Source organism: Thunnus maccoyii, chromosome 19, assembly GCF_910596095.1.
Source record: "Thunnus maccoyii chromosome 19, fThuMac1.1, whole genome shotgun sequence".
NCBI classification, from domain to species: domain Eukaryota; kingdom Metazoa; phylum Chordata; class Actinopteri; order Scombriformes; family Scombridae; genus Thunnus; species Thunnus maccoyii.
Genome location: NC_056551.1, coordinates 26,688,185 through 26,702,840, shown reverse-complemented (window position 1 = coordinate 26,702,840; position 14,656 = coordinate 26,688,185). Strand labels below are relative to the sequence as shown.

Genomic DNA, 14,656 nt, shown 5'->3' with positions numbered 1-14,656 from the left:
TCACGAATGCACAACAAAAAAATAAAATAAAATAAATACAGGCAAACACAAAGAATCAAATTTACTGTTCAGATATTAATGTGATGATAATATGCCTCCTTTTATGCCAACTGTGTGTGTGCCACGTCCCTGCTGGGCTGTCTCATATTTAAACAGGGTTACAAGCTGTACATGATACAGTAGGTACAGTGACACCCTTTATGTGTGAAATGAATCAGAATCTAATCTAATCTCATTTTAATTGTAGTTTTTCCCACTTTGTTTTAGGCTAAACAGTTTTAATTTGACAAAATGCTTTTTATTATTGGCTTTATTGTACTTTGTTCATGCTCATAATTAAGAAACTGCTGTTGCAGTTGTTTCAAATTAAGGCACCACAGTTTCTTTTGACTATTAAAAGTGCAAATACATTTTAAAAATACAAAAATTTTGGGTCCAAGATAGTGGGTTGTGGTGAGTTCTGACATACCTGCTTCATAAACTTTTCCATCACAGCAACAATCACCGTAGAGCCGCACGACCATCCTGCCTGTTGAGCAGCACATTCAACAATCCGTCGATGGAAATCACAACAAGTCGCTCTCTGCCGTAAAAAATGATGACAACCAGTCCTTGAGTCTCCTCGTAGAGCAGCTGTGCATCAAACTGAGAAACCAAATCACGGAGAGACAAAAATGTTTGCCAAAGTGAGTCAAGAATGATGCCACTGACTCGATCCATAGTTTGCTGGGTTTAAAGTTTCTGGATCCGACCTTACAGTGAGGAATCAGTAAAGTCACTGAATCTCAGCCTTGTTAGAATGCAAGCCTTGCCCTACACCCGGGTTAAATAAGCTCTGATGAACCCACGTCAGCAGGAAATGCTTACGAGAAAACTCATAGGCATGATGAGGATATCTCACGTATGTTAAGTTTAATAAAGCATTATGGTCTTCTGTATGGGGTTCTGTTGGCAGAGGGGGTCTGTACAGGAGTGAGAACAAGGAAAGTTTCCACCGAATTCGGGTCCTTTCCTGGAAAGGAATTGTGATAAGCATGTTTTCCCTTCCTTGGTGGAGGTTGTGTTTGGTTGTGCATTGCGGGAAAGTAGGTTTTTTTCCCATAGATACAGGAAGCTGTAGAAACACATCCAAACTCACAAGCTTTCCTAGACAGGAACTCAAATTTGGTTGGGTTGCAACATGAACGTTTTTGAGGGGAATTAGAAATGCACTCGGCACTAGCCCCTTACTATGTGACGGCTTTTTGTCCCAGCACATCAGTGTCCCAGCTAGCTGCTGGGAAGTCAGGGTTGTACTAAATAGGACTGTACTTACACAGTGTTGGAGTAGAATTAAAAAATCTTGATGACCTTTCCACCAGGAAGTAATGGCTTTAATAAAATTCATAAATTGAATCATTTATATGTTGTCACTGTTTGGATGCTTTCAATTGTTTGTTCATCTGAATTCTGTATTCACAAACAAAATGAATGTCACAGAAGAGAGGAGAAGGAAAGAGTTCACCGAATTGTGTTATAGTCGTGTTCTCCCTTCCTTGATGAAGGTTGTGTTTGGTCACAGGGCTGTAAAGATGAACACCAGATGTGTGTGTGTGTGTGTGTGTGTGTGTGGCCAAAGGAAGCTGTTTGGCCATACACATTGTGGAGAGATGGTTACATCAGTGTCCCAGCTAGCTGCTGGGAAGTCAAGGTTGTGCCAATTGGTAATACTCTATAATAAGTGAACACATCAGTAGTTGCCCATGGAAAGTGAACATGCCAATGTTCAAACTCACAAGCTTGCCTAGACAGGAGATATACTGCCTGTCCGAAGACGTTTCCAGAGGTTTGTTTTTTGTGTACATTACCAAATTTGGTTGGGTTGCGATATGAAAGTTTTTGAGGGGAATTACAAATGCACTCCGCACTAGCCCCTTACTATGTGAGGGCTTTTTGTCCCAGCACATCAGTGTTAATAAAATTCATAAATTGAATCATTTATATGTTGTCACTGTTTGGATGCTTTCAATTGTTTATTCATCTGAATTCTGTATTCACAAACATAATGACAAATTAAATGTCATCATTTTCATCTGGACAAGTGACTTTTGTACCTGGACAGGGTCAGTACATTTACTTTGTCCAAAGGACAAGTGCCTCAAAAAGTTAATGTCGAGCCCTGATTAAAGATAAATAATTCATCACAGTTGAATCAAAACATACTTAAGTTTGTTTGAATTTATTTGCCAGTTGATGAAGAAAGTCAGACATGGGTGACCATGACCCAGTCCTCAGTCTTGTCAGACCATCCTCACTGCAGAGTATCTTTACTTCAAAAATCACGTATGACCTAAGATGAGTAACATCCTAAGTATTGACAGAGAAGCAAGTAAAGTCTTCTCTTTGTGTTGTTTTACAGAGAGTTATGTGGGCAGAGGGGGTCAAATTGTCACAGAAGAGAGGAGAAGGAAAGGTTTCACCGAATTTGGGTCCTTTCCTGGAAATGAGGTGTGATAGTCGTGTTCTCCCTTCCTTGGTGGAGGTTGTGTTTGGTCGCAGGCCTGTAAAGATGAACATAAGACGGTGGAAAGTGGAAAGGAAACTGTTTTGTCATAGATACTGGCACAAGATGAATAACTTATTTTGTGGGGATTTCAGACGTCACCAGCCCAGCCCAAACAAGATCCATAAAAACTGTGATGTTGTGATTGCAGGTAGTGTTTTTTTCCCATAGATATGTATCCTAAAAGGAAGTTGGTCCAATGGATAATATTTATTGAAGTTTTTAATTTCCAGTTTAAGAGAATTGTTTTCTAGGTGACACGTAGAGAAACAAGCAAGCTATTCTTGTGTATGTTTGTTTTGTTTATTTCAGATGTGTCTCCTAGCAACAGAGTGAACTGGTTGGCAGGCCCAGAGTGCATGAAAACCTCTGTTGTGTCTATTGTGCATTGAGTGATATGCATCCTTTGGATGATTTTGTATTGGATTAGCTGTAGGTTTGTATTGGGCGTCAGAGCAAAAATGTTTTTATTTTTTTCTATCCAGAAGTCAGTTGAGGGAGAGATGTCAGGGTTGTACCAAATGGTAATAAAATGATGTGAACATTTCAGTAGTTGCCCATGGACACAGGAGATATACTTCCTGTTCAATTTCCGGTCTTGTACTTGTGAGTTTCCTGTTTTATTTTTCGAAGTTTTCTGTTCCTGTTTGTGTGCGTTGTGGTTAGTTGTGGATAGATTTTTCCTCAGTGAGTGGGCAGTTAGTGTGCGTTTGATGGCTCCCAGAAATAATGAAGCCTCACAGCTATCTTTGATTATTGTGTAGCAGGAATTTGCCCATTTAAAACAACAGGAGATATACTGCCTGTCCGAAGACGTTTCCAGAGGTTTGTTTTTTGTGTACATTACCAAATTTGGTTGGGTTGCAATATGAAAGTTTTTGAGGGGAATTAGAAATGCACTCTGCACTAGCCCCTTACTATGTGAGGGCTTTTTGTCCCAGCACATCAGTGTCAGCACAAGAGTATCTTTACTTCAAAAATCACACACGGCCTAAGATGAGTAACATCCTAAGTAGTGACAGAGAAGCAAGTATGGTCTTCTCTTTGTGTTGTTTTACAGAGAGTTATGTGGGGGGAGGGGGGTCAAATTGTCACAGAAGAGAGGAGAAGGAAAGATTTCACCGAATTGGGGTCCTTTCCTGGAAATGAGGTGTGATAGTCGTGTTCTCCCTTCCTTGATGGAGGTTGTGTTTGGTCGCAGGCCTGTAAAGATGAACATAAGACGGTGGAAAGTGGAAAGGAAACTGTTTTGTCATAGATACTGGCACAAGATGAATAATTTATTTTTGTGGGGATTTCAGACGTCACCAGCCCAGCCCAAACAAGATCCATAAAAACTGTGATGTTGTGATTGCAGGTAGTGTTTTTTTTTCATAGATATGTATCCTAAAAGGAAGTTGGTCCAATGGATAATATTTATTGAAGTTTTTAATTTCCAGTTTAAGAGAATTGTTTTCTAGGTGACACGTAGAGAAACAAGCAAGCTATTCTTGTGTATGTTTGTTTTGTTTATTTCAGATGTGTCTCCTAGCAACAGAGCTTTGGGGTTGGGGGGGTCCTGCAATACAAGGTCCTGGACATTTTTTATTCAAACAGAGTGAACTGGTTGGCAGGCCCAGAGTGCATGAAAACCTCTGTTGTGTCTATTGTGCATTGTAAGCAGGTGTCTGTGTTTGCTAGTCCCATTTTGTACATTTTATATTGAGTGATATGCATCCTTTGGATGATTTTGTATTGGATTAGCTGTAGGTTTGTATTGGGCGTCAGAGCAAAAATGTTTTTATTTTTTTCTATCCAGAAGTCAGTTGAGGGAGAGATGTCAGGGTTGTACCAAATGGTAATAAAATGATGTGAACATTTCAGTAGTTGCCCATGGACACAGGAGATATACTTCCTGTTCAATTTCCGGTCTTGTACTTGTGAGTTTCCTGTTTTATTTTTCGAAGTTTTCTGTTCCTGTTTGTGTGCGTTGTGGTTAGTTGTGGATAGATTTTTCCTCAGTGAGTGGGCAGTTAGTGTGCGTTTGATGGCTCCCAGAAATAATGAAGCCTCACAGCTATCTTTGATTATTGTGTAGCAGGAATTTGCCCATTTAAAACAACAGGAGATATACTGCCTGTCCGAAGACGTTTCCAGAGGTTTGTTTTTTGTGTACATTACCAAATTTGGTTGGGTTGCAATATGAAAGTTTTTGAGGGGAATTAGAAATGCACTCTGCACTAGCCCCTTACTATGTGAGGGCTTTTTGTCCCAGCACATCAGTGTCAGCACAAGAGTATCTTTACTTCAAAAATCACACACGGCCTAAGATGAGTAACATCCTAAGTAGTGACAGAGAAGCAAGTATGGTCTTCTCTTTGTGTTGTTTTACAGAGAGTTATGTGGGGGGAGGGGGGTCAAATTGTCACAGAAGAGAGGAGAAGGAAAGATTTCACCGAATTGGGGTCCTTTCCTGGAAATGAGGTGTGATAGTCGTGTTCTCCCTTCCTTGATGGAGGTTGTGTTTGGTCGCAGGCCTGTAAAGATGAACATAAGACGGTGGAAAGTGGAAAGGAAACTGTTTTGTCATAGATACTGGCACAAGATGAATAATTTATTTTTGTGGGGATTTCAGACGTCACCAGCCCAGCCCAAACAAGATCCATAAAAACTGTGATGTTGTGATTGCAGGTAGTGTTTTTTTTTCATAGATATGTATCCTAAAAGGAAGTTGGTCCAATGGATAATATTTATTGAAGTTTTTAATTTCCAGTTTAAGAGAATTGTTTTCTAGGTGACACGTAGAGAAACAAGCAAGCTATTCTTGTGTATGTTTGTTTTGTTTATTTCAGATGTGTCTCCTAGCAACAGAGCTTTGGGGTTGGGGGGGTCCTGCAATACAAGGTGCTGGACATTTTTTATTCAAACAGAGTGAACTGGTTGGCAGGCCCAGAGTGCATGAAAACCATGTCTATTGTGCATTGTAAGCAGGTGTCTGTGTTTGCTAGTCCCATTTTGTACATTTTATATTGAGTGATATGCATCCTTTGGATGATTTTGTATTGGATTAGCTGTAGGTTTGTATTGGGCGTCAGAGCAAAAATGTTTTTATTTTTTTCTATCCAGAAGTCAGTTGAGGGAGAGATGTCAGGGTTGTACCAAATGGTAATAATATGATGTGAACACATCAGTAGTTGGCCATGGAAAGTGAACATGCCAATATTCAAACTCACAAGCTTTCCTAAACAGGAGATATACTGCCTGTCCGAAGACGTTATGTCTCGTGTCCTGTCAGCACTACTGGATTATGAGAATGAGGAGCAGCAGACTCCTCTGACTCTGACAGATTGTCACTGGACTTCTCCCTCATTTCAATTTCAATTTCCGGTCTTGTACTTGTGAGTTTCCTGTTTTATTTTTCGAAGTTTTCTGTTCCTGTTCGTGTGCGTTGTGGTTAGTTGTGGATAGATTTTTCTTCTGTGGGTGGGCAGTTAGTGTGCATTTGATGGCTCCCAGAAATAATGAAGCCTCACAGCTATCTTTGATTATTGTGTAGCAGGAATTTGCCCATTTAAAACAACAGGAGATATACTGCCTGTCCGAAGACGTTTCCAGAGGTTTGTTTTTTGTGTACATTACCAAATTTGCTTGGGTTGCAATATGAAAGTTTTTGAGGGGAATTAGAAATGCACTCTGCACTAGCCCCTTACTGTGTGAGGGCTTTTTGTCCCAGCACATCAGTGTCAGCACAAGAGTATCTTTACTTCAAAAATCACACACGGCCTAAGATGAGTAACATCCTAAGTAGTGACAGAGAAGCAAGTATGGTCTTCTCTTTGTGTTGTTTTACAGAGAGTTATGTGGGCAGAGGGGGTCAAATTGTCACAGAAGAGAGGAGAAGGAAAGATTTCACCGAATTGGGGTCCTTTCCTGGAAATGAAGTGTGATAGTCGTGTTCTCCCTTCCTTGGGAGAGGTTGTGGTCGCAGGCCTGTAAAGATGAACATAAGACGGTGGAAAGATGGTGGAAAGTCGAAAGGAAAGTGTTTGTCATAGAGAACATGCTAATGTTCAAACTCAAGCTTACAGCCTAGACAGGAAATATACTGCCTGTCCAAAGATTCAGAGGTTTCCAGAGGTTTGTTTTTTGTGTACATTACCAAATTTGGTTGGGTTGCGACATGAAAGTTTTTGAGGGGAATTAGAAATGCACTTGGCACTAGCAAGTGACAAATTAAATTTCATCATTTTCATCTGGACAAGTGACTTTTGTACCTGGACAGGGTGAAAGGTACATTTACTTTGTCCAGAGGACAAGTGCCTTAATGTCAAGCCCTGATTAAAGATTGTTCTTTGAATTTATTTGCCAGTTGATGACCAAAGTCAGACGTGGCTGACCATCCTTACTACAGAGTATCTTTACTTCAGTTTAGGCCTGAGAAAGGTACACGTAGGTTTAACTGGAGCCAACATCATCCTCATCACCAGTAGTATTTGAGGTTCTGTGTGTCATTTGGCGTGGAAGCACACTCACCATCCTTTCTGCTTTGGATCCTGTCACTTGAGTTATTGAGTTGTTTGCTAAACCAGGTCTTGTCAGGCTTGGAAGGTGTTAAAGATAATAGTGTACCACCAGCAACATGTACCTGAATTTTATAACTGGAAAAACAAACTGGGTTCTGTAAATGTTCATTTTTACAGAACTATTAACCAAAAACTGTTATCAGGTTTGTAATACAGTTGCAGAATCATGCTTCATTTTATATCTGTAACATATTGTTGTTATGATGTTGTGGAGTTTGGTTGGATGCGGGTCACATCCATCATCTGAATTTTCCCCGAAGTTTTACCGATTGGCTCGGCAGGTGTCGTCTATCGAGACCTGAAATATTCTCAAAGGCTGCACTTCTCCTTCACTCTACAGAACATTTTAGCGTCTTTTAGCTAATTGTTTTGGTTTTACTGTTCGGTTCCATCTCTCATCAACTTTTTCAGTGTAAAATCTCTGGTAAAGCCACTGCGCACCACCTACTCAGCATCTAACAGACAGTTAGAGCTTAGCCAGTGAACCCAGTGGAGCATTTAGCCGGTCCAGTATAGAGCTAAAAGGAGAGTAAATATCATCAGGTGTCCAGAGGCACGACTCGCTAAAGTTGCTTCATGTCTACCAGATGTGTAAATAGACAGTTGTTTTCTAACGTTTGCCGTGATAACTTCATTAGATGATGCCTCCATGTCACCACAACGAATCAATGAATGAAGCTTTAAACCTCATCTTGTTTTTTTCACTTCTCATTGCAACTGATACAGTGGCAAAAAAAATGTTGCTTCATGTAGAAATATCGAGCTAGAAAGCAAGTGCTTTAGCCCACGCCTGGCTAAGAAACAGGAAGTGATCATAACTCCAAATTAAAATTATTTATTGTAGAAAAACAGGTGTTTTCGGTGCTTACTAACAGTCCTGGCTTCACAGTAATACTGCAGCTGTTAGTAGGAAATCATGACAGAAACCATACAATCTACACTTTAATGAACTTGACACCAAGTTGAACCTCACACAGATAAATAAACCACTGAGTTTGTGCATTTAGCCGCTTTCAGTTGCGTCCATATAACTCGTGATAGATAGGTAAACGAACTGAATGTTTAAATGTTCTTTGTCAGGTTAGATATATGCACACAAGTGTCTGTTAATACTTTAGTATAGTTTAGTATTTGTTACTGTGTCTGTAATTATTGTAATTGTATACCAACCTACATTGATGGGACATTTTTGCCAGTATTTTTAAGATAAACTTACAGCATATAAACGACCGTGTCCCCTGGAGAAAGACTACACTAGATTACCAAAGACAGAATGAAATAGCTGCGGTGTGTGTGTGTGTGTGTGTGTGTGTGAGCAGCCTCGCTCAGCTCTAAATCACTGCCACTATTCACGGTGGCAGCAAATGTTAGCAGCAGCACTGAGAAACACACCAGAGTCCTCAGTCCTCCCGGAGAGTTTAAGAAGTAGTTTGGCAAACACACTGTTTTGTGGACAGTGAAGTTCAAGCATGACAAGTTGGCACGAGAAGGCCTTTTTCATTAGCTTCTGCCGGATTTGCATTGTGATTTTCCTATTGATACCCTCACTGGAGTGTAAGAGATTGTAAAAGGAAACATATACGCAGTGTAAATAAGAAAGTAACATGGTTAAATACTGCAGAAATTTTCTCCTCGTGCCGGGAATGATAAACCTGACCTTTTGTCGGATCCGAAGCTCGCTTCAGATCCTGATAAATGTGTGTGAAAGTTCAAGTTTTGTGCGTGTGCGTGTGTCACGTCGGGATCTCAACCCGCAGCCACCAGATTGGCCATCAGGAAATCAGCCCTGACGCTGTGTTTTCCTCTCATATTCTGTTTTTCACCAAAGATCTCAAAGTCTAACTACACAGAGTAGGGGTTTGAAATGAATACCATGTGTTTGAATTTGAGCAAAGTGTCTGTGTGTGTGAGAGATTTAGAATAACAAAATCTGTAGTTGCTATTAGTCTCGAGAAGCCCCCTTGAAGTGCAGTCTGTCTGCGTGTGTGTGTGGGGGCCCTAATGAATTTGAGAGAAGCCTTGGCTGGCGTTTGGAGCCTCTCCCAGCTGTAGACACCTCACTGCGCCGCCCCCGCCAGGTATGGCGAGGAGGGAGGGACAGGGGCAGTAGCATAGCAGTCCTAGAAAAACACCAGTGGGAAGTCTGTGCCACTCTAGGAGCACTGCGAACAGAATGTGGGTTACAACAGGTCAGACATTGGAAGTCAAGTCTGGGCCAGAGGAGGTAAACTATTCCATCTGTGTCTGTGTCTACAAATTCTGACTCTCCCACTTCTCCCTTCTCCCTCCCTCCCTCCTCCTCCTCCTCTCGGTCTCCGCTAACACACACACACGAGCTCCACATTCTCAATGCAAAGAGTCCGTCGTCACTCTCACCGTCACTCCTGTACTCCTTAATTCCCACCCCCTACTTGAGTAAAAAAAAAAAAAAGAAAAAGAAATCGAGGAAAGTCTTCCGTAGCCTCTCGCGTCACGGCAGCACAGAGTGGTTTTGATAACGCTGGGTTTCCACATCACGTCTCGGAGCTGTAGCGACTCTGAGGCTGTACGGCCGGCGGGGCTGTCATCACTGAGACTGCTAGACAAATTATCAGAGGCGGCCCGCTCACACAGCAGGAGTCCTCAGGGTCTGCCAGAGTCTAGCCATGACATTCTAGATGAGCTGTCACAACTCCTGCCGATTTCAAACGAACACACAGGAGAGACTGCAGAGCGCACACACACACACACAGACGCAGAGTGATGCAGTAACACACCCAAACTGTGCACTCAGCCAGCCAGATGAAGGTGCAGACACATACCGCATGCTAAACACAGTAGACAAGGCATCAAACACAAAATATTTTAAAATATACATTATTGTTACAACCCAGAAAAAGGTCTTGGGATAAGAGAAGCAACATGACGCTGGTGTAATCAGCGCTCACAACCTTAAATACCAAACTGAAATACCAAGTATGCAACAAAACTCACAACGTGACTAAATAACTGAGGCGAGCAACAAAGGAAAAGAGCCGGGAGGGGAGCCAACACAAAGAAACAAATAAAGGTTTATTTCCTATACACAGTGATACAGCAGTTTTGATTCTCTGCTTATGCCGACGCAGTGTCGATTCTTTTATCCCTCGACTTTTTCTGGGTTGTAACATAAATGGGGGCTCGATCTATTTATTCCTGTGATCTAAAAGTCATGAGTCTATTTTTTCATGGGCCGATTGGTCTAAATCTCCCTGATTGATAATTGAAAGATGAATGAAATGATAATCATAATAATAATGATTTTATATGTATAGCCCTTTTCCAGCTACAAGAGCTACAGAGAGAGACGGCATAAAAGACAATCACAGATGTAAAACAACAGTTTTTATATCTTTATTATGTAGAAATAAACGTAGACATTTAGAAATAAAATCATCCATAAGGTTAAAACAATTAAAATAAGCTTTAAAATCTGGCAGTAACACAACAGAGCAAAGGAGCAGACACTTACCACATGCTAAACACAGTAGACAACAGTAGACAAACACAAAATACTTTAAAATCTACATCATATATAGAGTTTATTCATTTAATACAACCTGTTTGAAACGCACTGGGGCACATGAACACAGTCTGCTCACTCAGACAAATACAGCCGATAAGAAAGACCTGTTGATCATCAACTTTAAACGGAAAGTTCAAACATTGTGACACAAGACTGGTATGAATGAGCTCATTTTTACTGATGTAGATGTGAGAATTGTTAGCTTAGTCTTACCTCGACAGAGATATAGTTATCCAAGTTAGTCACTTCTCAAACAGAAGTGAATTACAGTAAATACAGCTGCTATCTGCTATAAAACACCAAAGCACTGACAATGTTCTCACTGTGCAAAGGTTGTCTGGTGGCCAAAGGGGTCTAAGATGCTGACTATGTAATCACAACGTACCTGGTTTGAGTCTGGGTGGAGACATTTGTTGGATGTCTCTCCCCTCGTTTCCTGCTTCACCTTTACTGTCTTCTACCAAATAAAGTTTTGGTTCGGTCTCACTATTCTCATCAACCTTGTTTCCAGCCTCTGCAGGCAGCTGTTTTCAGTGAAAAAGCTCTGATGAAGTTCTCTGTACATTACCTGTCAAGCACCAAATGTCAGACAGACAAAGTTAGCATCTAGCTAGTGAACATAGTGGAGCATTTAGCAGCTAAAGAGGCAGATATTTTCGTCAGGAGGCGGTAGAGACCAAAAACAGAGCTTACAGGAGAGTGAATATTGGACCATTTGTTGAGTGGCCAGTAACAGGAAATGAATAAATGTTAATGTTGCTCCGAGTTTTCTGTTTGTGTAAACAGACTGTTTGCTAACTCAACAACTGCAACAACTTCATAAGGTCATAATATGTCATTACTGTGTTTACTGCTTGCTCTGCTGCCCCCAAGTGGTCAGAAAAACCAAACTACAAAACATTAATGCAGCTTTAATGCTGACAGGAGCAATAAAGTACTACTCAAAATCACGTTACCAATAATTTGATACTAATTAGTAGTGCGAGTTGCTTTTTAGTCACCATTTTCATAAGTTGGTGAACAGTGGTCATCAGTCACAAACTTAAAAATCCCCTCCAGGCATGTTTTGAGATGTTTTTTCCACATTCTTCATTAAAAAATTCCAAATAGATGCAAATAGATATAATTTCAGAAGTTTAACAGCTGGACACAAGATGTCTCCTCTTTCACTGTGAAGTCCGTTCTCAGTGTTTGTGAGCTGGATCCTTCAAGTTTCCACATCACACTTGTATAAGTTGAATATTGGACCAGGATCGGCTTCCAAACTAGTTGTGATGTCACAAATCCTGCTCGTGGGCCCGTTTACGAGATGTGATTTTCAGTGAGCTCAGAGAAACTTTCCCCCCGTTTTCAGCAGATGAATGTGAAAACAAACTCTGCACATACGTCATTCTGCACAGAGAAGCTCAAACATGTAACTGTAGGAACAAGAAGAAAAACACATTTTTCGACTGGACGGGGACTTTAAGTTTAATATTGTTACAAGGGAAAAGGTCTCACGCACAGGAAACACAAGAAAACTGCATTTTAGTGTCTGAGATCTCTAGTAATTTGTAATAAGGTTGATGCCTCTCTGCAAAAGGTGATTCATTTGTAAAGGTCTAGTGTGGAGTTCAAGAGGTTTACATAGAAACTATAGTAGGCATTAAATAATGAACTTTAATTACAAGTATGGTAAACAGAGCTAAGCAAACTGGCTTTATGTTAGCTTTTAGCATTAGCTTGGCAACACATATTCTGCTTGTGATGGTTTGTTTTCACCTCTTTGTGTTTGTGATTCATTTACATAATTTTAGTGCTGTAGTGTTTCAATGTTTCTGTTTCATGAAAGCACTTTTTTGTGTCTTGAAAATATAAGTAATAGAAATAGTTTGTCAAATTCTGTATTTTTCACCTTTATTTTGATAATCGTATTATAATCTAACTGCTCAAAGCAAGAAGAGTTCCTCCGGTTTAAAGTCCTACAGAGCAGTGATTTAGTGGATCGTCTGCCGCTCCTCTTTGAACTCTCTCCACCTCTCTCCTGTCTGATTTAGGATGGGCCATGTTCTGCAGTTTGATGAGCAAACCAGAAAAGTCAAGGATGCCAACATGCAGGACGAGGACACTTTCGAGATCTACGACCCACGCAACCCCGTCAACAAACGGAGGAGAGAGGAGAGCAAGAAGATCATGAAGGAGAAGAAGGCCAAGAGGTGAGGTCGCCAATGTCGAAGGTCGGGTCCTGCCCGAGCCATGTGACCCGAGGAGCTGGTCATACAGCAATCCCGCCTGTCCGCTTTACCGCCTACTTCAAACCCGCTTTGTTGAACAATCTCCTGGCTCGAACATCTGGATTGAGGATGCTGACCTGAGCGCATATCATCCCTTTAATCTGTGACGGAAAGGCTTCTTCAGTTGGAACAGCTGTAACCAGACGACGCTCAGCTGCTCATCAACATTAAGACTGTGGTAAAATAACGATTTAAGGTCGTGATCTGATTAGTTGTAATGTTGTTAAGTGGTTTTTTTTTTATGCCAGCGGTTTCTGTTGTCTAGAGCGTAAATGTGAACGTTAGACTTTGCCAAGAAAATAAATTACATTTGTTAACAAGCTGTAATGACTATTTGATTCTGTTCTATTTCATCTTAAATAAATGTCGAGTGACAACTAACGATTATTTTCATTGTTGATTTAATCTGTTGATTATTTTCTCAAGTAATCAATTAGTAATTTGGTTTATAAAATGTCAGAAAATGGTGAAAAAATGTCAATCACTGTTTCCCAAAGCCCAAAATGCAACCTCAAATGTCTTGTTTTGTCACAACCAACAGTCCACAACCCAAAAATATTCAGTTTACTGTCATAGAAGACTAAAGAAACTAGAAAATATTCACTTTTAAGAAGCTGGAACCAGAACAAAACAAAACAATCAATCAATTATCAAAATAATTGGAGATTCAGCCAACTAATCATTGCAGCTCTAAATAAATGCATATATGTGTGCATAATAAACATTTTTTACTCTATAGTGAACAGTAAATTGACATTTCAGACATCATTTTGCAGCATAAATGACGGGCGTTATGCCCACAGTTGTCTTTAATACTTTTGCAGTGTGGAAACATTTGTCAGATAACAACATAACTTCTTAAATATAACTTTACAGTGCAAACAAAGAACTTTCCTCTCTCAGGCTCTGCACATAAAATCTGCCACAAAAATGTTCCCTTCATAACTCAAGTTTTTGATAAACATCTAATCAGAATAAGTCATCAGAAATGAACAAATGTTGCCCTCAAATAATCCTATAATGAGCAATAAAACATGAAATTCAATCTCACGTAAATCAGATAACAAACAAAGCCTTTTTTTTTCAGGTAGACCATTAAAAGACACATTCACAATTATTCAAGTCTGTTTTAAAACAGTCAGTTCCTCATATGAACACTGAAAGAGGTTTTTCTTGCTTTAATCACTTCTGATGTTCATACTGATCCATTAAAAGATCCATTCCTAAAGTGCTTCCAGTGTGAGTGATGAGGGACAAAACTGCAGTCCTCGTTTCATGCAAAAAGGTTCTCAAAAGTGTTTCAGAAGCTAGTTAGTCAAATCATGTGAATATATTCGAAAGTTACTGAATGCTACTGTCCCAAAATTCCCTCCATTGCAACTCAGCAGAGAAACACAAAGAGGGAATTTCCACTCAGGAAGATATCCACTCTGACTGTTGAAGAGTGTTTTTTTACACAGATTGAGGACTGTGTGGACTTTGTCCCCCATCACTTACACTGAAATCTCATTAGTAAGGATCTTTTAAAGGCCGGTATGAACAGGAGGAATGATTACAACGAACAAAACCTCTATCAGTGTTCGTATGAGCACCTGAATATTGTTGTAAGACAGACATGGAAAACCGTGAAGCCGTCCTTTAAAACTATCACTACAGCTAATGGAAATGTACTCGGATGTAACTAAACTGTGCAAACGGAAATCTTTGACTTTTGGTTAAAAATTTTACTACTCAT

General features: G+C 40.2%; 1 protein-coding gene across 1 annotated transcript in view; it reads left to right on the top strand.

Annotated features, from left to right (window-relative positions):
• The window catches only part of cwc27 (CWC27 spliceosome associated cyclophilin), a 40,672-nt gene extending 27,364 nt beyond the window's left edge, over positions 1-13,308 (top strand). The window contains exon 14 of the mRNA XM_042396093.1: positions 12,685-13,308. Coding sequence (XP_042252027.1) covers positions 12,685-12,847 — 163 coding nt within the window. The 3' untranslated portion in view covers positions 12,848-13,308. The remainder of the gene's footprint in view (positions 1-12,684) is intronic.
• The last annotated feature ends 1,348 nt before the right edge of the window (positions 13,309-14,656 follow it).